Source organism: Quercus suber, unplaced genomic scaffold (assembly GCF_002906115.3).
Source record: "Quercus suber isolate HL8 unplaced genomic scaffold, Cork oak 2.0 scaffold_26, whole genome shotgun sequence".
NCBI lineage: Eukaryota > Viridiplantae > Streptophyta > Magnoliopsida > Fagales > Fagaceae > Quercus > Quercus suber.
The window spans coordinates 454,215-475,033 of NW_027069491.1; the positions used below are offsets into that span (position 1 = coordinate 454,215).

A 20,819-nucleotide genomic window follows, 5' to 3' on the forward strand; every position below is an offset into this window, starting at 1 on the left:
CCGCATCCGAATTTGGAAACGCACCCGTGTTTCATAGATGGTGACAACCTATTTGGGCTAAACACAAACTGGAAAGTGATAATATAGGATTTCTTGGACTAAAAATATTTTTATTTCTAATTCTAAACAACATACATGGTAATTGGTAACAACCAAAACAAACTCTAATGTTAAGTTTGAAATAAATTTGCAATTGACTTAGCCAGCGCTCCTAAGAAAAAACAATGGAAGAGAGTGGAGTTGAAACCTTTGATCGGCTCTCCAACTTGCCTGTACCCATCATTCATCATATCATGTCTTTCCTTCCAACTACAGATGCAACTCGTGTTACCATCTTGTCCAAGAAACTTAATTTTGTAAGCCAATCATACCCAATCTTAGATTTTGATGAACCTTTGTACAACAACAGATTGTCCTTCTCAAGGGGAAAATTTGTTTCGTTCTTGGATTTCATGCAACATTCACTTAAACGTTGCACATCAAATTTCAGCAGCACACAAAAATTTAGGCTTTGCTTCATTATGCAACATGCCAACAAACCAAATAAGCGAATCAATAAGTCAATTTGTTTTCCCATGCATAATCTTAGAGAGTTGGTTCTTAAAGTTATAGTTGAAAGTGTTCCTGATTATTATTTTTTATTGTTTGCCAAAAATAATAGCTCCTATGTCAATTGTTATGTTGAACTTAGAAGGCTTTGAATTCAAGTTTGAGGATATGATCCCGAGCTTGACTTTGGTTGAAGATTTGACACTTGAGGATTGCCATGTATCAAGCAATTTTTCAATTTCAAGTGCCAAGCTTAAAACTTTAAGGCTCTGGGGTTGTGAAGGATTAGAGAATATTATGATTGGTGCATTCAACTTGCAATCTTTCTCACTTTTCAACCCAACTAGCTCTTCTGAAATCAATATTGTCGATGGTAAGAGTTCGAAGAATTTAGTATTACATAACATAACCATTACAGATGACTGGCTTGAAGACCTTGTCTCCAAACTACTTTTACTTGAAAATCTGTCAATCAGCAGCGGATTTCTGAAAGAAATTAAGATATGTCATCAACAGCTTAAGAGCTTTACATTGCTTAACTGTGACGAACTTGTGAAGGCCGATATTGAGGCTCCAAAGCTAATTGCATTCGATTATAAGATACGTCCAGGAACTTTCTTTCCAGTGATTACCTTGCTATGTTCGAGTTGAGCCCATTCAAAGCTTTAATTGTGCGTAGATTCTCCCAAAAGTGATGAGTGGTTCATGAATTTGAAGAACTTTTTGGCTTACACATTTTGGCCATTTCTAAACGTTATCGTTAATTTCAGATGATGAGGTATTTCGTTTTTAGAATTTCATTCATCATGGATATTATGTTTGTTAATTCTGTTCTATCATATCTATAATTAATATACTAGTTATTCATCTTTTATACTCCTTGCAAATAACATTCTTTTCTGTTTGTGATATCTTTAGAAATTAATTTTCCCCCAAGAGTTGAGGAATAGCTTACTTCCTCCATTGTTAGATCTCAAGCATCTACAAGTTGAATTGATGTCACTACCAAGAGGCTTATTACCAGAGTTGCTGGACAGCTTGCTTTGTCTTTCACCTTATGTGGAGACCATACCTTATTACTTTGAAAAATGAACCAAGTTCCCTAATGGTAAGCAGCTTTTATTAATTACTCAAATGAATTGGACACCTTATTGCTAAACCATTTAAAGGAAACATAATATTAACCATCCAAAAGGTCATGACTATGCTGAATAAAATAAAAACCACCAAAAAGTTTTCTTCTTAGTTAGACCAATATAAAAATTTTAAAGCATCAAATTGGTTAAAATGAAATAACATCTCTCTATCTAGGGCTGTAAATGAATTAAGTTGTTTATGAACGACTAGCTCGAGCTTGGCTAAAAAAAAAAAAAAAAGCTTGTTTATGTTTGTTTGTTTATAAAATAAGCCAAGCTCAAGCATTAAGTTTAGGCTCGATTATTAAACAAGCTAAGTTCAAACAAAATAATGTGTACATGACCAAGCTCGTGAGCATGAGAGCTCAATTTAACTATATATAATATTATATTTTTATATATATACTTGTCTAAAATTGTATTTATATAGCATTGAAATTAGATTGTATAAGTTTGTCAATAGGTTCATACGATATTAAATTATTATTTGTAACCTATTAATTAATGATTAAATAGTCTATTCATAGTCAAAATTTATAAAATTATGTAAAGGTAATACATTTTAGTCATGATTTCACACTATATAGGAAAAAATTAAGTTAATTAAGTAGCAAGTGAATAAGCTCGAGCTTACTCGACAAGAAAATGAGCCAAGCTTGAATATGAAATCTTGTTTGAAAATAAGTTCAAGCTTGGCTCATGTTCAAAAAAATGAAATGAACAAGTTTGAACATTTAATATTTGGCTTGGCTTGTTTACAGCCTTATTTATATCTTTTGGTGTGATAACAAGCTTAGAGCATTTGTCTATAGGCTCTATACCCTAAATTTTTGTAATAAAACTCATTAAAAATCCTTGCATTTGTTAGTATCTAAAAATTTTATTGAGACTTTGATGGGGAAAAAAATTCGAGTGTTAACATAATGTTTTTAAAAGTATCATTGATCCTTAGCTCACCAAGTGTATTTTTTTGGTAAAGAAAAACAAAATCCACTGTTTATTTTTTGATTAAAAGAAAAAAATAAATAAATCTACTCATGAATGGCATAGATTGAAACCCAATAGCCCTTCAGGTTCCAGCTTCACCTGACATTGATTACCGATCTTTGGCATTTTTTTTTTTTTTTTTTTGGCTATCCAAAAACGAGGATAAACTTATGAATGTTTGGCAACTCAAGAATGTACAAATTCTTGGCTAGGAAAAATGTATGCTGGTTGGAATGCTACTAATCTCTTCCATCCTTCCCCGTGTGGTTCACCGGCTCCACTGAAAACTCTAATTTGTTGAGGCGGAGCATAGTGTGCTTTAGGCACCAAAGCGCTGAGTGAGAAACGTCTCTTCTTTCGTTTCAATTTATTCACTAATTTGAAGCACTTGTTTTCTTATTAATTCTAGGGGCGGCGACATTCTTAAATGAAGTCTACCCAAACCTCAAATTAGCATAGATCTTAACATCGATAACAAAATTTTTTTTTTTGAATGAGATATTAGAAAATTATGTAAATCGTTTTCTTTGCAATTATAACCAATAAACAATGGATTTTACTATTTTTTAGACATGGCAAAACGGGCCCGAATTTTTTGACCCGACCCGACCTGAAAAATACCCGACCCAAACCCAATTTTTTTGTTGACCCAAAGCAAAAATGGGTTGACATGTGGCCCAACCCATGCTTTTTGCAGGTCAACCCGACCTGACCCACTACTCGAACCCGAACAATTTTTTAAAACTTTATTTATTATTTAAAAAAAAAAAGAATTATGACAATATTGGTTTAATTGTTTATTGTGAGTTTTAAGGAAATAATTGAGATATTTACATAACTATATGCAAATTAATTGAAAGATAAATGATTGAGTATTCTGTAATGAAAAAAGATTTTTAAATATCAAATAGTAAAGTACATGTCAAGATAATCTGGTTATAGTACAGTCAAAACCATAGATTTAAAATTGTAAACATGTGTGAGAAATATTCACAAGTGTGAAAATAGTGAAGCAAAAGTATCAAATTAACATAAATTATGAATGCTTAGACCTATTTTTTAACAATTTATGTCCAAAATAAACGGCTTTTCAAAATAAATTATGAAATTTCCTAGAGTGTGTTTTACTTATATTCATAAAAAACACCATGTATAAATAAGTAAACAATCAAACTTTAATATATATCTCAAATTGAAATAGAGTGCCAACCACAATTGACAATAGTTTATAAAATTAATTTTCAAGATTGTCAATTTCTTATATGTTTTTATTCTTGTCAAATGAATTATCCAATGAGTCATTTGTAATTTTGTTTTATATTTTGGGATGTTGATATTATGTAGAAATAAAAATTATGTATTTATTTTACTTATCTTTGTGTTATTTTGTTTTAGATAGCAATGTTAAGATTTGTATAATTTTAAAATTATTGAATAAGTATTAATAAGTGTAATTTATTCTTAATATAAGTGGTGAATTCAAAGTAATGCATTTTAAATCAAGTAATTTATTGCATGACTTTCTAAATACAAATACATGTTATTTTCTTTAAAAAAAAAAAAAATCATGTGAAAAATACGGGTCAACCCGACCCAACAAGAAACCCGATTGACCCGAACCTCTTTTTAGCTTACTTAAAATGACCTGTTTTTGACCATCAACCCGATTGACCTGAACCGAACCCGACCGTTTCGCCATGTCTACTATTTTTGATGTAAAAGTAGAAGAAAATATTGCTTTACAGTAGAGTTTCTTCCTCTTCCCTCTTGGACGGTTTCGTACAAATTTTTTAGGTTACATTAAAAACTGGCTATTTGACGTTAGAAATTGGCATTAAAGCCGGACAAAAATCTTCATAAATTTTGGGGTAAAATACTCTGACATCCTATGAACGTTTGAGTAATTTCACTTACACCACTTGAATTTTTATTTTAACTAATTTAGAACGTAAATTTTAGCACAGTAAAAAAATAAACCCCTTAACTTTTATTTTAGCCAATAAAAAGAACTTTTATGATGTTGCAGTAAAACCCCTTCATTTTCATTACTTTTTAATGATTTAATGCAAAAAAAAGAGTTTAAATTGGCCACACACAAAAAAAGTTAAGGGGGTCTTGTTACTACAATATGAAAGTTTCTATACTAAATATGCGAAAGAAAAAGTTAAGGCGTCTATTTACTACAGGATCAAAATTTAGATACTAAATTGACTGAAGTAAAATTTTAAACAAAAGTTCACTTGGAAAAGTATGAAAATGAACTTCCAAACCTCATCTTTTGTTCAAAATTTGGTTTTATCTTAAAAAAAAAAAAAAAAAAAAAAAAAAAAAAAGGTAGATTGGTATCACTTTACTAGTTGCTCGAATCATCAAGTCATCAAGTAATAAATTCATTAACGGTAAGCACATCGATTAAAAGCAGCATGTGCAGGGTTCAGAATACTATATCAAAATTGCTTAAAACAAGGGCCATAATAAATGCTCACTCAGATTACGTAAATCAAGGTCCATGCTTCACACTCTTGGGGAAAATATATATATATATATATATGTATAATCCTTGCTACAAAGTCATTGTGGATCTCATCAAACAAAAGAAAAGAAAAAAAAAATCAAAAATCAAAAAACAAAAAAAGTCATTGTGGATCTCAACGAGTACACCATTTCAAATCCACCAATGATCTGCTAAATTGAATCTTCTTATGTTAAAAATAAGTGATGGCATTAGTTAATATTTTTCACAATTTATTTTATTGCTTTTGATTGTTGCTGTATTTGGATTTGATTGGTACATAATAAACGTGATATCAGTATTAAACCAAAGCAAAAATAATATTCTTTTAATGACAACTTCCTGATTTAATGCACTGTTTATTTCAATATTAAGCTTTATATGAAGATAATTTTTCGTATTTTACTATATTTGGTAGTATAAAAAGAAATGGTTCTAATGAAAACTATCTTTTAACTTTCCTTATTTAGCTTGATATGAGATAGAATTGTTAAAGTTGTTTTAACAACTCTATCTTATGCAACCATTTTTAAGGTATCTACCAAACATAGAAAAATGAGATAAGATTTTTAGAAAATATTTTTTAGAAAGTGATTTATTTTCCAAAAAAATGTTAAAGTTGAAAAAAATTACATAGTATTCATTTTTTTTTCTTTTCCATTTTTAACTTTGGTTATTTTATAAGGAAAGCAAATGAATATATGGCAAGAATTAATTAGTGGATCATAAAATAGAGCACAAAAAATGGATAGAAAATTAGTATTCACTAAGAACACATTTGATACACTGAATGGAGATTACATTAAAAATAGTAATATTCATAAGTTGTTAAATAAGGAAAGCTTAGTTGGATAGCTTTTATTTAAAAAGAATATTTATTCATTTTAAAAAAAAAGTTGTAATAACTTGGTTGTAATAGCTATTTTTCAAATTGAGGAATATTTATTCATTTTTAAAATAGTTGTAATAGGTTTTAAAATTAATATATTTCCAAAAATATAATTTTTATTTATATATTATATTTTACCAGCTTTTCAAACTTATGAATAATAATAATAGTTATTCCGTTATAATATTTTTTATTTATAAAGATTAAAAATATAAACTATTAAAAATGTGAGGCCCCAAAGTTGTCTAATTGTCTATAGAAGTCATGTAGTAGATAAGCGCATAAAGTCAAGAAGACACGCGATGCGGATTTGAGCTGAACAAAATGGAATGCCACCTAATTATTCAAACTTGTGCATGTAAGTCTTCATAAGAGACAACGCCAGTTACGCCAATCAATGCATATCTTTCTTTGCCCATATTTTCTGCTTAACTTCAGGATAAATCAAGAATTTTTCAATCTCCTCTTTAGAATTGACAAACTCTCTCTTCTACTAGGCTTAGTTTCTCAGAAAATCAGAATCAAAAAGCACAAAAAAGCTATCTCTGTTCTCTTCTATTACTAGTAGTAAAAGAACCACAGTACCACATGATAATGGGGGTACCACATCTGTTTCAGTCTCAAAGATCTCCAACTTCAAAACGTGCAGCCCAAAACAAAGCCTCAATTTTAATCATTAATGGGTTTGTCTATTTTTGTGGTGTATCCTTGCTTCTTTCTCTGGTTTGGTCCCTATTGTCCATGTTAGACCCTAACCTTAGTCTTGAAACCGTCATATCCAAAACAAGGTTCACACACTCTCAGGGCCTTAACCAGTGCCATGACCCTCCTGATACTACTTTCTATGATGACCCTAATCTCAGCTACAACATGGAGACACCCATGAAAGGCTGGGACAAGAAAAGAAAAGAGTGGCTAAGGCATCACCCCTCGTTCAATGCTGATGCGCAGAGGAGAATCCTGATGTTGACTGGATCACAACCGTCCCCATGTAAAAACCCGGTTGGAGATCATTTGCTTTTGAGGATGTTCAAGAACAAAGTTGATTACTGCAGACTTCATGGCTATGACATCTTATACAACAACCTTTTGCTTCATCCTAAAATGAATAGCTATTGGGCCAAGTACCCTGTCATCAAAGCTGCCATGATGGCTCACCCGGAGGCCGAGTGGATCTGGTGGATTGACTCGGATGCAGTGTTCACTGACATGGAGTTCACGGTCCCATTAGAAAAGTACAAAAACCACAACCTGATTGTGGATGGTTGGGAACGTGAGATCTATGAGAAGAAAAGCTGGACAGGTCTCAATGCAGGGGTGTTTTTGATCAGGAATTGCCAATGGTCCATGGACTTCATGCATGTGTGGACCAGCATGGGCCCACAGAGCCCTGATTTTAATAAGTGGGGCCAGGTCCAGAAATCAATCTTAAAAGACAAGATGTTTCCTGGGTCAGATGATCAAGCAGCATTGATATATCTTATTCTGAAACAGAATGAGAAATGGGCAGACAAGATATACCTGGAGCATGAGTATGCTCTGAGTGCATACTGGTTGGCAATAGTGGATAAGCTAGACAATTTGACCAGCAGATACATGAAGATGGAGAGACGAGCGCACAGGTTGAGGCGGCAACATGCAGAGGTGGTGAGTGAGTGCCATGGTGCACTGACAGAGCAGTATCTTAAAGATGCAGGCCTAAATAATAGTACCTGGAGAAGGCCATTTGTTACTCACTTCACCGGGTGCCAACCATGCAATGGAGAACACAATCCTATGTATAAAGGAGATGCTTGTGTGAATGGAATGCAGAGGGCTTTGAATTTCGCAGATAATCAAGTGCTTCGTAGATTTGGTGTCGTGCACCCGGACCTTCTGACTTCATTTGTGACTCCCCTGGAGCAGCTTGAATGAACAAGATGGATATTTGCACTTTTTATTGTTTCGTTTTCCTAGGATGTTTGTAATAATGTCGACCACATTATAGGGCAAGATTGTAACATAATTTGTGGCCCATGTTTTTATAGCAGCAAGCAGTATAAGTCACAAAAGCTGTATTGGCATTAGCCTAGGTTGCAGCAACTACAATTCACATCCAATCAATCAAGAGAGAACATCACTGAACTGTGGTGAAAAGATCTTCGTATACAATTCTTTCTTTTTTTTTAATTTTTTTTTATAGGTAAATAGTTCATTGATTTATTGCGAAAGGGTGTAGTCCATGTACACAAGATGCATACAAAAGATACACCAACATTAAGTACTAAAAATACAATTATCAAGCATCTCGAGCATATTGGCAAGAGAAAAGAGACCAGATGCATTCACCCACTTAATAAAAGATTTGGGGAATGAAAGCTTTCACATCAAGAACAGAGAGAAAAGAAACCAGAAGCATTCACCCACTTAATAAAAGACTTGGGGAATGAAAGCTTTCACATCATGAACAGATTTTTTACAACCCTCAAAACTTTGGGCATTTCTCTCTCCGAAGAGCTGCTATACATTATACTATCAGCCACTGTATATACACATTACTCATTTATTTTATGCCTAAAGCACTGCTGTACACTCATCTTGAATTTGACGCAAGTATAACCCTTTTAACTTTAGAAGCTATCCATTTATACAATGTCTAGGGTCTATTTGAAACATTCCAATCCTTGCGAATTTTCGGCTGCAGTTGAGATGATGGAGTCCACTTCTATTAGTTAGCCCAGCTGTTTATGTGCAAGAAAGGGATCTTTGTTATTACCTGCCCACAAAATGTTTATATCAAACACTGCAACTTCTAAAAATAAATAAATACTTTATCATGCCGAAAAGAATGGTATGGGTGCCTTAAAAATTATGCCATCCATTTTGATTCAATATATTTCAATCCATAGCTTTTGATGTTGGAGATTGTCTACCTGAACAGCGAAAAAAATTTATTCCAATGGTCCAAAGCATATTGCATAAGACAAAAAACATGAGAAAGATTTACTAAAATGAAAATATGCGTTCGTGAGTGCACACGTGTTTGTGTGTGTGTAGAGTTAAAGAGAGAGAGAGTCACATAGTAGTGCATCAAACCTGCAAAAGAAGTCTAATTTCAGGTTACAAAATGAATTTTGAAAGCCATGAAGTATGCTTTATGAAACTTAACAAAATCAATAGGTATACAGAACCTAGAATCTCCGTGACCCTGTGATTCTACAAGATTTGTTCTTTTCCTTTTTCTGGCATAGAAATTTAAAATCCTGAAGCATAAAGGATTGGTGTGAATGTTCACATGCATGCATTTATATATATGTCTCTATGTATACAATCCATCCCCAACAACTATAATGTGTCTGAAGTACCAAAAGAACCCAGAACATTATAAGAAAAAAATTAACAGAATTAAATCTAATACTAAAACAATTCTATAAAAAACCTAGTATAGTTATAGAAAATGTAGCAAAGTTGTTAAAAACAGATAACATATGAAAGACCTATTGTGGGACATGAAGAAAGAGTTTCTTAAAAAAAACTCAATGCTTGATAATTTGAATCAAACAAATATTGAAAGAGCTATATTAGTCTAATTGGGTTCTTCTATTGAAAAGTCAACAGAATTGTTGATTGACGTAGAATTTACATAGTACAAAACACCAACGATTGCAAGCAAATAGCCCAATAGAAATGTTAGTTCCTTCTAGTTATGGTTTTATATTAGCATGTTAATAAAACGATAACTAGAAGTAACTCTATCAAGAAATAAAAGACAAGGTAACTTCTTGGAACCAAAAGGGGTGCAAATAGTATAACAGCCCTGTTTATTAAGGTATTTTTCCTCCCTTTATTTAGTTTTTGATAAATGACATAACTTTATTAATGAATAAAGAGACCCAAGTACATGGGGATTTTGCCTACATTTATTTACTCATTATAAAGCATGTACGGTCAGGGAAGTAAGAGGGATCATGGGTCTTGCAGCAAAGAAAAAGGAGAGGAGACAAACCAGCCTCCCATTCCATGGTACAAGGGAGCAACATATTGAATAGCTTCATATGAATCCTATCCTTTGTTTAATCTAGACAATCATAAGGAAAGAAAAAAAAAAAACCATGCCTTCTCATTCATATCTTGAGTAATATCTTCAACACTGATGGTGAAGATTCGTTGTGAGGAAGTGCCAGTTTGGAGGACATTGTTTGCTCAAATCTGATTTTTCCTTTTTAGATTCAACCTCTTTGATTTCTTTCCTTATTTGAAACTTCCAAGCATGGTAGACGACCAAAGCACTTCGGCTGCACCTCCTTAGACATTTAAGCATGGTCCTTTAACTCCTCTTTAATTCTAGTTTGGCCTCCATTTTCTCACACACTACTGTAAACTCATCTTTTTCACATGATTTCCTAAAAGTAAAAAATTACACGCAATGAATGACAACTTATTCAAGAAATTATGTAAAGATAAATAATAGGGACTAATGCAAACCATGGCTTAATTATACAAATTAAGCAGAGTAATAAGGAGATAACGCCCATATAAATATATAACAAATATACATTTTAAGACGTTATCATTGTTCAAGTTATAACCAAAAAAATCATAGTTTTTTTCTATGAAATCTCACTGAAGAAGTAAAATTGAAAAAACTACTCAACTGATTTAGAGATTGAGAGCTTCAATCTGATGGCAGATGATGAAAACAAATCTGATGTGGTGATTAAGAATTTTTATCTGATTCCAGAGATTCTCTTCCATCTTGTTCAAGTTCAATGGGAAGATCTGCATGGTTAAACATAGAAAAGTTTCTCTGTAACTGTAACCCAGGAGTTAGGACTTCGTTGAAGAAGTACTGAGAAGAAAGAGAGAAACCAAGATCAAACAGGTAATGTGATGCAGGACAAGCCGGAACAATTCAACACAAAATTAAAAGACAGAAAAATAAAGGATAGACCTAGAATTCAGAACCTTGGCTTGATTGGAGTTAACACCAAGCGAATAAAAAACCACTTGGAGTTAGCACTAGAGCATGGAGACAATTTCAACATATATATATTTTATACATCAAAATAGTCTCTCTTTGATAGAAGTATGATACTTCACTCATATAGGAACACTAAACCTAATTCTAACTGGTGTAGGAAAATCCTAATTGCCTTTTTACAAAAATACCCTAGACTTATAATAAAAATAGTAATTAACCTAATTAATAGAAAGGCCTAAAATAAAAATAAAAATTGATGTCCAAAAAGACATAAAACTAAAATTAAAATTGTTTTTTCTTTGACTTTCCAGTAGACTTTCTACCATCAAAATGGCTAAATGGGATGAATAGTTCCTCACCCTAGTACAATAAATAATTTCTTAGTGTTTAAAGATAACAAAAATTAAGAGTGTGTGTATTCAGGTACCATATGATCAACAGTTTCCAGCAAGGCGCCAAAAAAGAAAAAAAGGAAGATAAACACCATTGAATGCCAACATGCCGCGAAAACATCAAAACAAAATAATGTATCTTATTTTTCTGAAACCAGAGAAATCCACAACTTTCTTAAAATCCGGAAGTTTTTCTCAACATTTTCTCCTCAGATTATCTTCTTTTAGACCAAAAAACATGAGTTAGACAGTCCCAATCCTTCACATCCACCCAAAAAGAAAAAAAGAACCAACTTGCAATGAATGTGTAAAAACAGACAAAAGAGGACAGCACAGTAGCAATTCTGCTCCAAGTAAAGGTTTGACAATAATGACATACACAGCTGATTAAATTGAAGTATGAGAGAGAAACTCACAACTCCTAAATCAATAGTTTGTTTAGGCACTAGTGTAGAAATCGCCTAATATAAATGGGTAATGCTTAGCAACTTTACAAACAATTTTTAAAAACTGAGTTGATAATAACTTTGCAATCTTATAGAGATACATAAATTGAAGACAAGAGTAAAATTGAAGAACTTGATTCCTACATTCTTGAAATAAAAAGATGCGTCAACCACAACTATTTAAAAAAAAAAGAAAAGAAAAAAGAAAAAGAAAACAACAACAACAACAACAACAAGCACTACTTTGCACATCAAAATGCATACCCCGGAGCAAACTCTACAAAAGTTAAAGAAGGAAGTCTCATATACTCTGCACTGGCTTGCTTTATTGCACCCCAGAGTTGCAGATTATGCCCTCCAAAGATAGGAGGTGGAGGAATGGGGAGCTTTTCAGTAATGGCTTTTTTGATAGATAATTAATAAATGAGGATTACATAGTAATGGGATGAATTCTATAATTAATAACGGCTTTAGGTGGCAAATAAATGAGGATTACATAATTAATAATTATGGGATGAATTATATGTGTGTGTATATATATATATACACAAAGCATACCTGACATCCCTTCACATTTTAGGCTCTCAATAGCATCAAACCACACTGCTCTAAACACTCCAAGCCTCAAATTATCTGAAAGCAGACAAGATCACCTAGAGTTACTACCACCCTCTTGAGAAAGTCTAACAGAAGCAACACGAACCATGTCGACTAGCATATCATCCAATGCTTCAAGTTCACCAGAATCACGTAGTTGGCGATAAAAAGGAGCGATGTAATTAGCTGCAACTTCAGCCAACTTCCACAGTGAAAAATCAGCAGCAATTTGGATTATTTTAATAGACAAGGGTCTGGCAGAATCAAGACAAGAAACAATGACATTTGAACAGTCTTCCTTAAGATCTTCCAAAAACCAGAACTCAGCAAGCCAACAAAGCTCTACATATGGTCGCAGCTTGCACAACTTTTCTTCAGTTTCCATATAATCCCATAAACATCCAGAGGGAGGACTTGACAGCTCATTAGAATAGAACCAGTTCACTAATTTCACCAATGCTTCCCAACTAACAGGGACCTTAATGGTTCCCACATGGCTGCACACACAAAATGTCTTGAGGGAGGGGACCAATAATAGGAACAGAGATAGAAAAGGAATAACAAAACTTAAGAAATTAAAAGAAGTATCTGTTGTCTCTTAGTGTTAAAAAAAAAAAAAAAAGAAGAAGAAAAGTAAAGAAAAAAGAAATAATCACATGCATTTATTCATTAAGGGATGTTTCAAAACACTACAACATCAAATCAAATACAAGAAAAACCCGCTGCCCCACCTTCCCATCCTTACACCCTCAACATCAAAGGAAAGGAAAAAAGAAAAAGAAAAGTTACACATACTTAACATACTTAAAGTACCCTAACAAGATAATACCTGACACAAACTAATAATCTGCATCACAACCAGAATATGAAAAATAACATTAGTAAAAATCTGCAGAGGGATTTTCATTAACTCCCTTCCTTGAAAGACAATAAATTAACAGAATATGAACATCATTTATCCACAAAAAAAAAAAAAAAAAAAAAAAAAAAGAGTATGAACATCTATTCACCTCTCCTTCATTCCTGACTGAAACAAAGCCCGCATATAATCACAGCTTGAAGACAATATAACTTTGTGAACATGTATATGTGGCTCTGATAGAGAGCAAAAACTGCATGTCCAGCACATCAGTTCAGTCTCTTTAGCTTCCAAGATGATGTCCCTGAAATTAGAATGAAGTTAATTAGAACCCCTACTTTTTAGAAAAACGAAATAGTGGCAATGGAAAAATTCAATCAGATATCTTGTTAATCAATAAGATCCTACTAAAACTACTGCTTCACTTCACTAGGATATGAAAGGAACTGAAAATTATAAATTATTCAATATGGTAACTGAACACAACTGGTAGTCAATCACTACAGACAAAATATTCAGCCGCGTTCAGTTGTCCAACAGGCAGATATTCCACAGTTGCATTGTCAATCCAGAGAGCTTTTTAATTGAAAGTATATGTAGGCCACAAAAGTGTTGACCTCAACTAAACTCTGATGCAAGGAGCAGCAAAATCATTTATGATTTTAATTTTGAATTTGAAATAATTTTTGTTTTTATTTTGAATTTTGAATTAGGTTTTAATGTTGAGGGTTTTATGGAAGTTAATTAGATTTTTTCATAATAGTGTAATCCCTAAACCCTATTAAACTAACACTCTTGTAATTGTGACAGACATTAGAAGTTAAATAAGAATTATATGAGTTGAGAATGTGTTTGTCCCTCCCTTGGTGCTGATGTCAAACACACTTAGGTGCTGGTGCCTAAGTTTTCTTTCAATGGTGTTGATTCCAGGCAAGCCCCTAAGTGCTGATTCTTAGGGTTTATCATTTTCCCCTTTATGCCCCATTTGATATTGTCTGGCATCAAACTCCTTGTCAAATTCAGAATTAGTGCCAGGGTTACCCAAATAAAAAGAAATGCTGTTAAGAAGCAAAATCAAGATGTCCCCAACAAAAAGATCAGTGAGAAAATCATACGAGAACTGAAATCCAGCTGGACCAAGAGCCAGAGAAAGATCAGAGCTAGGGAAGGAAGTGCTCCACTTCGGATGTTTTCTACAAAGCAGTTGTAATAGAGGCTGTAGATTACAACGTTTAGCAAGAGTTTTCAGCTTCTTCACAAGTTCCTCTCCTGCTTGTGCATATCCCAAGTAAACATATTCCAACAACTTCATCAGTGCATCGTGATCAACATGAGCAGATAAACGAATTTCTTTTTGGAACTCTCCATGCACCTTCTCTGTAAAGTCTTTTATTGAAGAACCATCAAACGTTTTCTCATTAATAGGCAGTCCTTTCGGAGGCAGCAGAGCTGAACATCGAACTGAAAAAACAACACCATGGACACTCAAAGACTGTCCCTTCGTAAGAATGAGTTGCATATCTGCATATTCCTTCTCATTAAGTGCTTTCCCAATCCTTTTCCCCAGTTTACTTGGAAAACCATACACTCCAAAGTAACTAAGGACATAAGCAGCATACCATCTGAGTACAGGAGAAGATGTGTGAATGCAGATCTCCTGGAGTTTGCTAACTAGTTCAGTTTCAGTATATGTCATCTCGCCAGCAAATATGTTGAGGTTATTTCTTACGGAACCAGAATTGTGCATCAACTCAGCTAGCCCCCACAAACTATAGAGCAGAGGAATGTCCCCACCTTCCCCCTCTTCCATACAAACCCAGCAACAACTCTTATCATGGAATGTATTTTGCAAATGAGGAGCAAAGCTCTGCCTTTTTATGTGGATGTCATTCTCTAAGCAGCATTTTACAAGGACCAGTAGTGTCTCTATCCCTTTACTTTTGATAAGACGCCTCCGATATTGTGGCAAACCACAATAACAAGTCAAACCTATCAAGTTAATGACAAGTTTAAGTACATTTGGCATTCCAATGTTCCTCTGAGAGGCTGTATGATTTAGGGTATGTAATATATGTATCAAATACTCCTTGCCATTTGGCTTTAATATTTCAGACAGTATAACTCTGGCTCTTGAGGCAATGTACTTGCTGGGAGAATAAATCATCATCAGAACTGCCCTTGATGCTGACACACTTTTGAAAGTATCAACAACATCGTTTTGGCATACTTGGTGCCATTTGGAAATAGCATCCACAAATGCCAAGCTATTAAGAAGCAGAAAGAACAGCAATCAGAAAAATTAATTAGCACCCAAAGTCCCAAACAATAGAGGCTAATACACAAATGGTAAAACACCAGAAGTTAAACAATATCTTCATCCCAAAAGACAAGGAGAAAAGAAGGCATCATTAATTAAGGGGAAAAGTCCAAACTGAGTAAACTTAATGAATTTTAATGTGGCGAAATTACCATGTACATGTAATAAGGATGTCGAGATAGAGTTCATTTCTAAATATTTTGGGATTGAAATCTTCCCCACAGTGTGTTGCAAGCCATCTAAGAATATCCCAGACATATCCCCTCAAAACAAGAAGATAATTGGCACTGAGAATCTCCTGTGCTATGGAAATTTGCTGTTCCAATGACACAAATTCTTGATATGAGTTCTTGTGAAAATCTTTTGAGAGAAGACCAAGAAGGACTCTGTCAATCCCTTGTTTCCAAAAATAAATGTGATGTTCCCCTGCCCAACGAGTTATCAGAACCAAACAGCATGCCTCCACTAAAAAAGAAACTTGATCGTCAGCAGCCTTTCCAGAAAGAGATCTCTGTTGGCTGATCCCACACATTATGGCTTTAACAAAAGGCTCACAACAAAAGCTCATTACTTTCAAACATGTTTCTTCATTTCTCTGACCAAAAAAATGAAACAAATAAGTGTACATCATAAAGATGTAAGTATCTCAATAACATGTCTTGCAAGAAGAAAAAAAATACAGATATTACCACTAAACATTGGGCAAGTCTAAATCCCTCCACCTGAACAGAATGAGGGTGTGATCTGTCCATGCATTGCACCATCATCTGCAATAGTGCTTCTCCATTTTCTATAAGATTCATGGCAGCACTACCACATAAAGCTGGTAAATAGAATATGAAAAATTTCAAAACTACAAATTTCAAAACTAATAAATGGAAAAGGATGAAATTTAAAATTACAAGTATCATTACCTAAAGCAGAATACAACTTCAAAACTGCAACTTTAATAGACAAATTTGGTGTTGTGTGTATAGACTCTAAAGCTTTCATCAATTTAATGTCACTCCAAACAGGATACCTAGATGGAGGCCACCGCCTCAATATTGTACTCAAAAGTGAAGCCATCTCTTGGAAATATTCACTTGGTATTTTACCTCCAGAAAAATCATGTATGTTACTTACGATATAAGCAACAGCTTCTGTTTTTTTCAAAATCCCCCAAATTGCTTTCTCACTTTTAGAACTCTGGTTTGACAGAATCAGGTTCAAAGCAGTAGCACATGATACTGCCACTTCTACTTGTTGTAAAGATAACAAGGATGAGAGAGGATGAACAAGATCTAACAAATAAGGCTGCATTACTGAACTGGGTAAAACATTAACCAACTTTACTACCACTTTTGCTGCTATATTTAGTATGGCTCCATTTTTAAAATGAAGAATCCATACCAATGCCCCAACCATATCAGCAACTGAATCCTGGAATTGGATCACAAAATATGAATGTAAATACTTTAAGAATAACTTAAATTATCTGGAATCAGGCATTTCCAGAAACCCCAAGCCCACCATATAAAATAAGAATAAATTTGTGGTGACCTGGCTTTTGAGACCTTGATAAATGAGTCATATCATGTTCATATGTATCATGCTCCTTAACAACAACAACAACAACAACAACATGAGTGAGCAATGAGACTTTCATTTTTATTATATTTAAATGAGTCGTGTTGTGTTTATAGATATCATATGTGTCTTTCTCTTTCTTTGTCTTCTTCTTTCTTCTATCTTCATTTTTTTCTCTGTTGACTGTTTTTTGGAAACACACTATCAACCTTCCTAAAAAATGCCAAGATGTATTTTCTAGTTACAAATAAATTTGATAATGTCCATATACCATATTTCCACATCCATTTTGTTTGTTGAATTATATTTTATTTTTATTTTTATAAGTAAGGAAAAATATATTAAAATTTTAAAAAGAAGTGTCACTTGAGCATACAGGAAGTATAAATCAGGGATTATAAATTTGTAATGCCAAACACACTGTTAGGGATAATTTTAAAACATTTACCATACTTTTTTTTTGTTGATAAATTAAAACATTTACCATACTAGATTCTTTACTAATAAAAAATAAATAAATATAAGGGTATAAGGACAGCATAAAGACTTCATGCATGTATATGGAGTACCATTGAAGTAAATACAATGTGTACATTTTCAACAGCTTCAAAATTGTGATAATGTGAGAGCATAAGCTTTAGTTTACCATTATATAGTTATAGAATACAAAATACTAAAACAAGATTTCAATACTCAAAATTAATCAAAAGGTAAAAACAATTACTATGAATTATCCATAAGCACAAAGATTCAAACAAAACACTGTGTTTACCATCAAACGTTTAAAATGTGGATAAATGTGAATACCTTTACAAGTGGATGGTGTAGTGTATCTCCAGAAATAGAATCAAGAAATGCAGCAATTGAGCGAACCACATGTCTTTGCACCTCAATATCTGTGCACATCCATTTCCTCGTCTTGTCATCATAAGATCTGCCAATGCACAAAGGATTACAGAAGTAGACAAATGTCATTCAGAATTACAAAGATATTTCGAAAGGGGCAAAAAAATAAAATTATAATTTGAAAAACTGGAAATGAAAAAAATCAACCAAACCCGAGATGGTAAAATGACCATGAAAGTCAAGCCCACTATCATAAACTAACTGTTGAAGATTTCATATCTTAGCAATGTCAGTGAACAAAAGAGAGAAAATTAACACAGATATTTACATGATTTGCACTGTGCCTACATCCACAGGAGTGAGCGGTGTAGTGCCTCCAAACTCAACTCCACTCCGCTCTGCCCATGAGGCATCTAGGCTAGAGACCATTGTTACTTCCACATTCAGAACATGACCCATTATCTCTAACACAGACTATCAATTGGTGAACTACAATAGAAATATATCAGTAAACCCCACAACAAATACTTTTGCTATACTTCAACCTCATTTGTTGTCATATTCCTTTGAGCTCATAAACCAAAGCAAAATATTGTTTACAGTTACAGACTCCTATAAGCCTCTAAAGACTACAACTTTGGAAATAACAGATACCCATCTGAGCTAATCACCCAATTTTGCAACAAATTAATGAAATTCATGGAATTAATAAAAATAGTCATAAAGATTAACAACATAATTTCCACAATTTTTTTTTTTTTTTTTACAATTCAAACAGTGTAACTTTGTTCAATTATTAACAGTTTCTTTTACATTTCAGAATTCTTGAAGCGAGGAAAGAAGAAAACAAAAAAGAAAATTGAAGGGGGTTGAGCACCTGGTACCAAGATTGAGAGCATGGTAGAGACGCTGATGAAGAGTGTACATGTGACCACTGATACTGCGATTGTTCTCTGATGCCCCATGACCATGTTTAGACGATGATGATCTCATTTTTTTTTTTTAACTTTTTGCTTTGTTTTTGTAATGGGTTTAAAGTTTCAAGAAAGAAGAACTGGGTTTTTTCAAGAATTTGGTTATAAATGGGAGAGGGAGAGGAGAGTAAGAGGGGAATATGAATTTTTGAGGGCAAATCATTTGTACTTGTCATGCCTCGTGTGGAAACAAATAAGGTATTGGGCATGAATAAGTTTGGGTAAATAACAAATTTCATAATTGTTTTTCATGGACTATCCATTTATTTATTTATTATTATTATAAAAATGGACTATCCAATTGGTAGAATATGATTGTTGAAAAAAATAAAAAATAAAAATCTCATTAAAAAGAAAAATTCAATAGTTACAATGGGATAGTTACAACGGGAGAGGATCCAAAATAACCCATTAGAAAACCTTATCACACACGCTATTCTTTAAGCACGCACTAACACAAGTGCTTAGAGGCTCTTTTTCTTTTTTCCCCCTAAACAAATAAATCAAAATCATATGCAACAATCAAATTATATAAGTGATAAAACGATAAAAAAAAAAAAAAAAAAAAAAAAATATATATATATATATATTTTTACCAGCGTTAGAGATTTTAAAAATTGTATTATACTACTACACCTTTATATATATATATATATACAAGATAGAAATTTTACTCTAACTTAATTTAAGTGTATATGTGTGTGAAACTCCCTCTTAAAGACTTTAACTTCGGCTCTTACCCCCTACACCTCACAAACACTTATACCTGTTGAGTGATCATTGCACCAAGGGTGCGTGGTGGTTATTACACTTCTATACATGCGACTGTGAGAGAGGGCAAGATAAAAAATAAAAATAAAAAAGATGTGTAAAACTATCTAAAATTTAATATGATTCTCAACCAAAAAAAAAAACCTAAAAAGAGTTGTTTTATTTTCTTAAAAAATGTTGTTTATTTTGAAATTTGAATTTGCAAAAGAAACATGGAAGAGAGAGAGAGATGTGGGATTAAAAAATTGTTTTTTAAAACTTATCTAAAATTTAGGAGTTTTTAAATTAGCATTTTTACATCTCTAATCCTATTATTTAAACTTCTTAAGCAAGATGAATTGAATGGTATTTTGGGCATCTAAAAATAAAAATCCAAATAAGAAAAGCCTCTTAATTAGTACAGTAGTGTGTATATTTTCTCCCAAAAAAAAAAAAAAGTACAATAGTGTGTGTGTATAGTTATAGTTATATCAAACTAATCTTTTATGAGTCACTTTACTATATTAAACAACAACAACCCAATAATTTCGTTTAACAACAAGTAGAATAACTCAGAACCCAAATTTTAGTAAAAACACAATTTAAAGTCATATGATTATGTATTGTACTATTCATAAGCTTGATATGCACTCCTAATACAGAACTTTTTGGCTATAATACAATACTGATAACTTTTAAATATATATATATATATATATAGGAAACGATAGTAAACTTTATTCATAATCAATGCATACTATTGAGAAGAGAAAAGAGAAGCATTGTTCAATCCAAACAATAGCTTTCTCTTTCTCTTGTGCAACACTAGCGGTGAATATTATAATTAGCCCATGATTTTCTCTTTTTATTTATTTATTTAAGTGAAGAAAGATACGAGTAAAGGGCCCATCACTCTTAATTCCAAACCCATCTAAAAAGAAGTATTCTTACCTAACCAAAATGCAAAAACATCTTATTAGGTTCGTATTTGTTACAGAAACATCCATTGGGGATTCAATTCTTCTATATAACTCCC

The 20,819-nt window shown here is 32.9% G+C and overlaps 2 protein-coding genes across 2 annotated transcripts; one reads left to right on the forward strand and one right to left on the reverse strand.

Annotated features, from left to right (window-relative positions):
• Positions 1 to 6,402: 6,402 nt before the first annotated feature.
• On the forward strand, positions 6,403 to 8,224 carry LOC111987146 (galactomannan galactosyltransferase 1). The gene has a single exon (XM_024018849.2). It carries the CDS (start codon positions 6,662 to 6,664, stop codon positions 7,985 to 7,987), a length of 1,326 nt encoding a protein of 441 aa, XP_023874617.1. The 5' UTR covers positions 6,403 to 6,661; the 3' UTR covers positions 7,988 to 8,224.
• A 234-nt stretch (positions 8,225 to 8,458) lies between these two features.
• On the reverse strand, positions 8,459 to 19,236 carry LOC111987170 (BTB/POZ domain-containing protein At1g04390). The gene is made up of 11 exons (XM_024018876.2): positions 18,937 to 19,236; positions 18,021 to 18,147; positions 16,559 to 17,066; positions 16,334 to 16,467; positions 15,797 to 16,239; positions 14,443 to 15,591; positions 13,479 to 13,631; positions 12,430 to 12,965; positions 10,708 to 10,831; positions 10,169 to 10,455; positions 8,459 to 8,828 (listed from the first exon to the last, which is right to left on the reverse strand). The coding sequence occupies exons 1-8, from the start codon at positions 19,050 to 19,052 to the stop codon at positions 12,521 to 12,523; spliced, it is 3,075 nt and encodes a 1,024-aa protein (XP_023874644.1). The 5' UTR covers positions 19,053 to 19,236; the 3' UTR covers positions 8,459 to 8,828; positions 10,169 to 10,455; positions 10,708 to 10,831; positions 12,430 to 12,520.
• Positions 19,237 to 20,819: the final 1,583 nt, after the last annotated feature.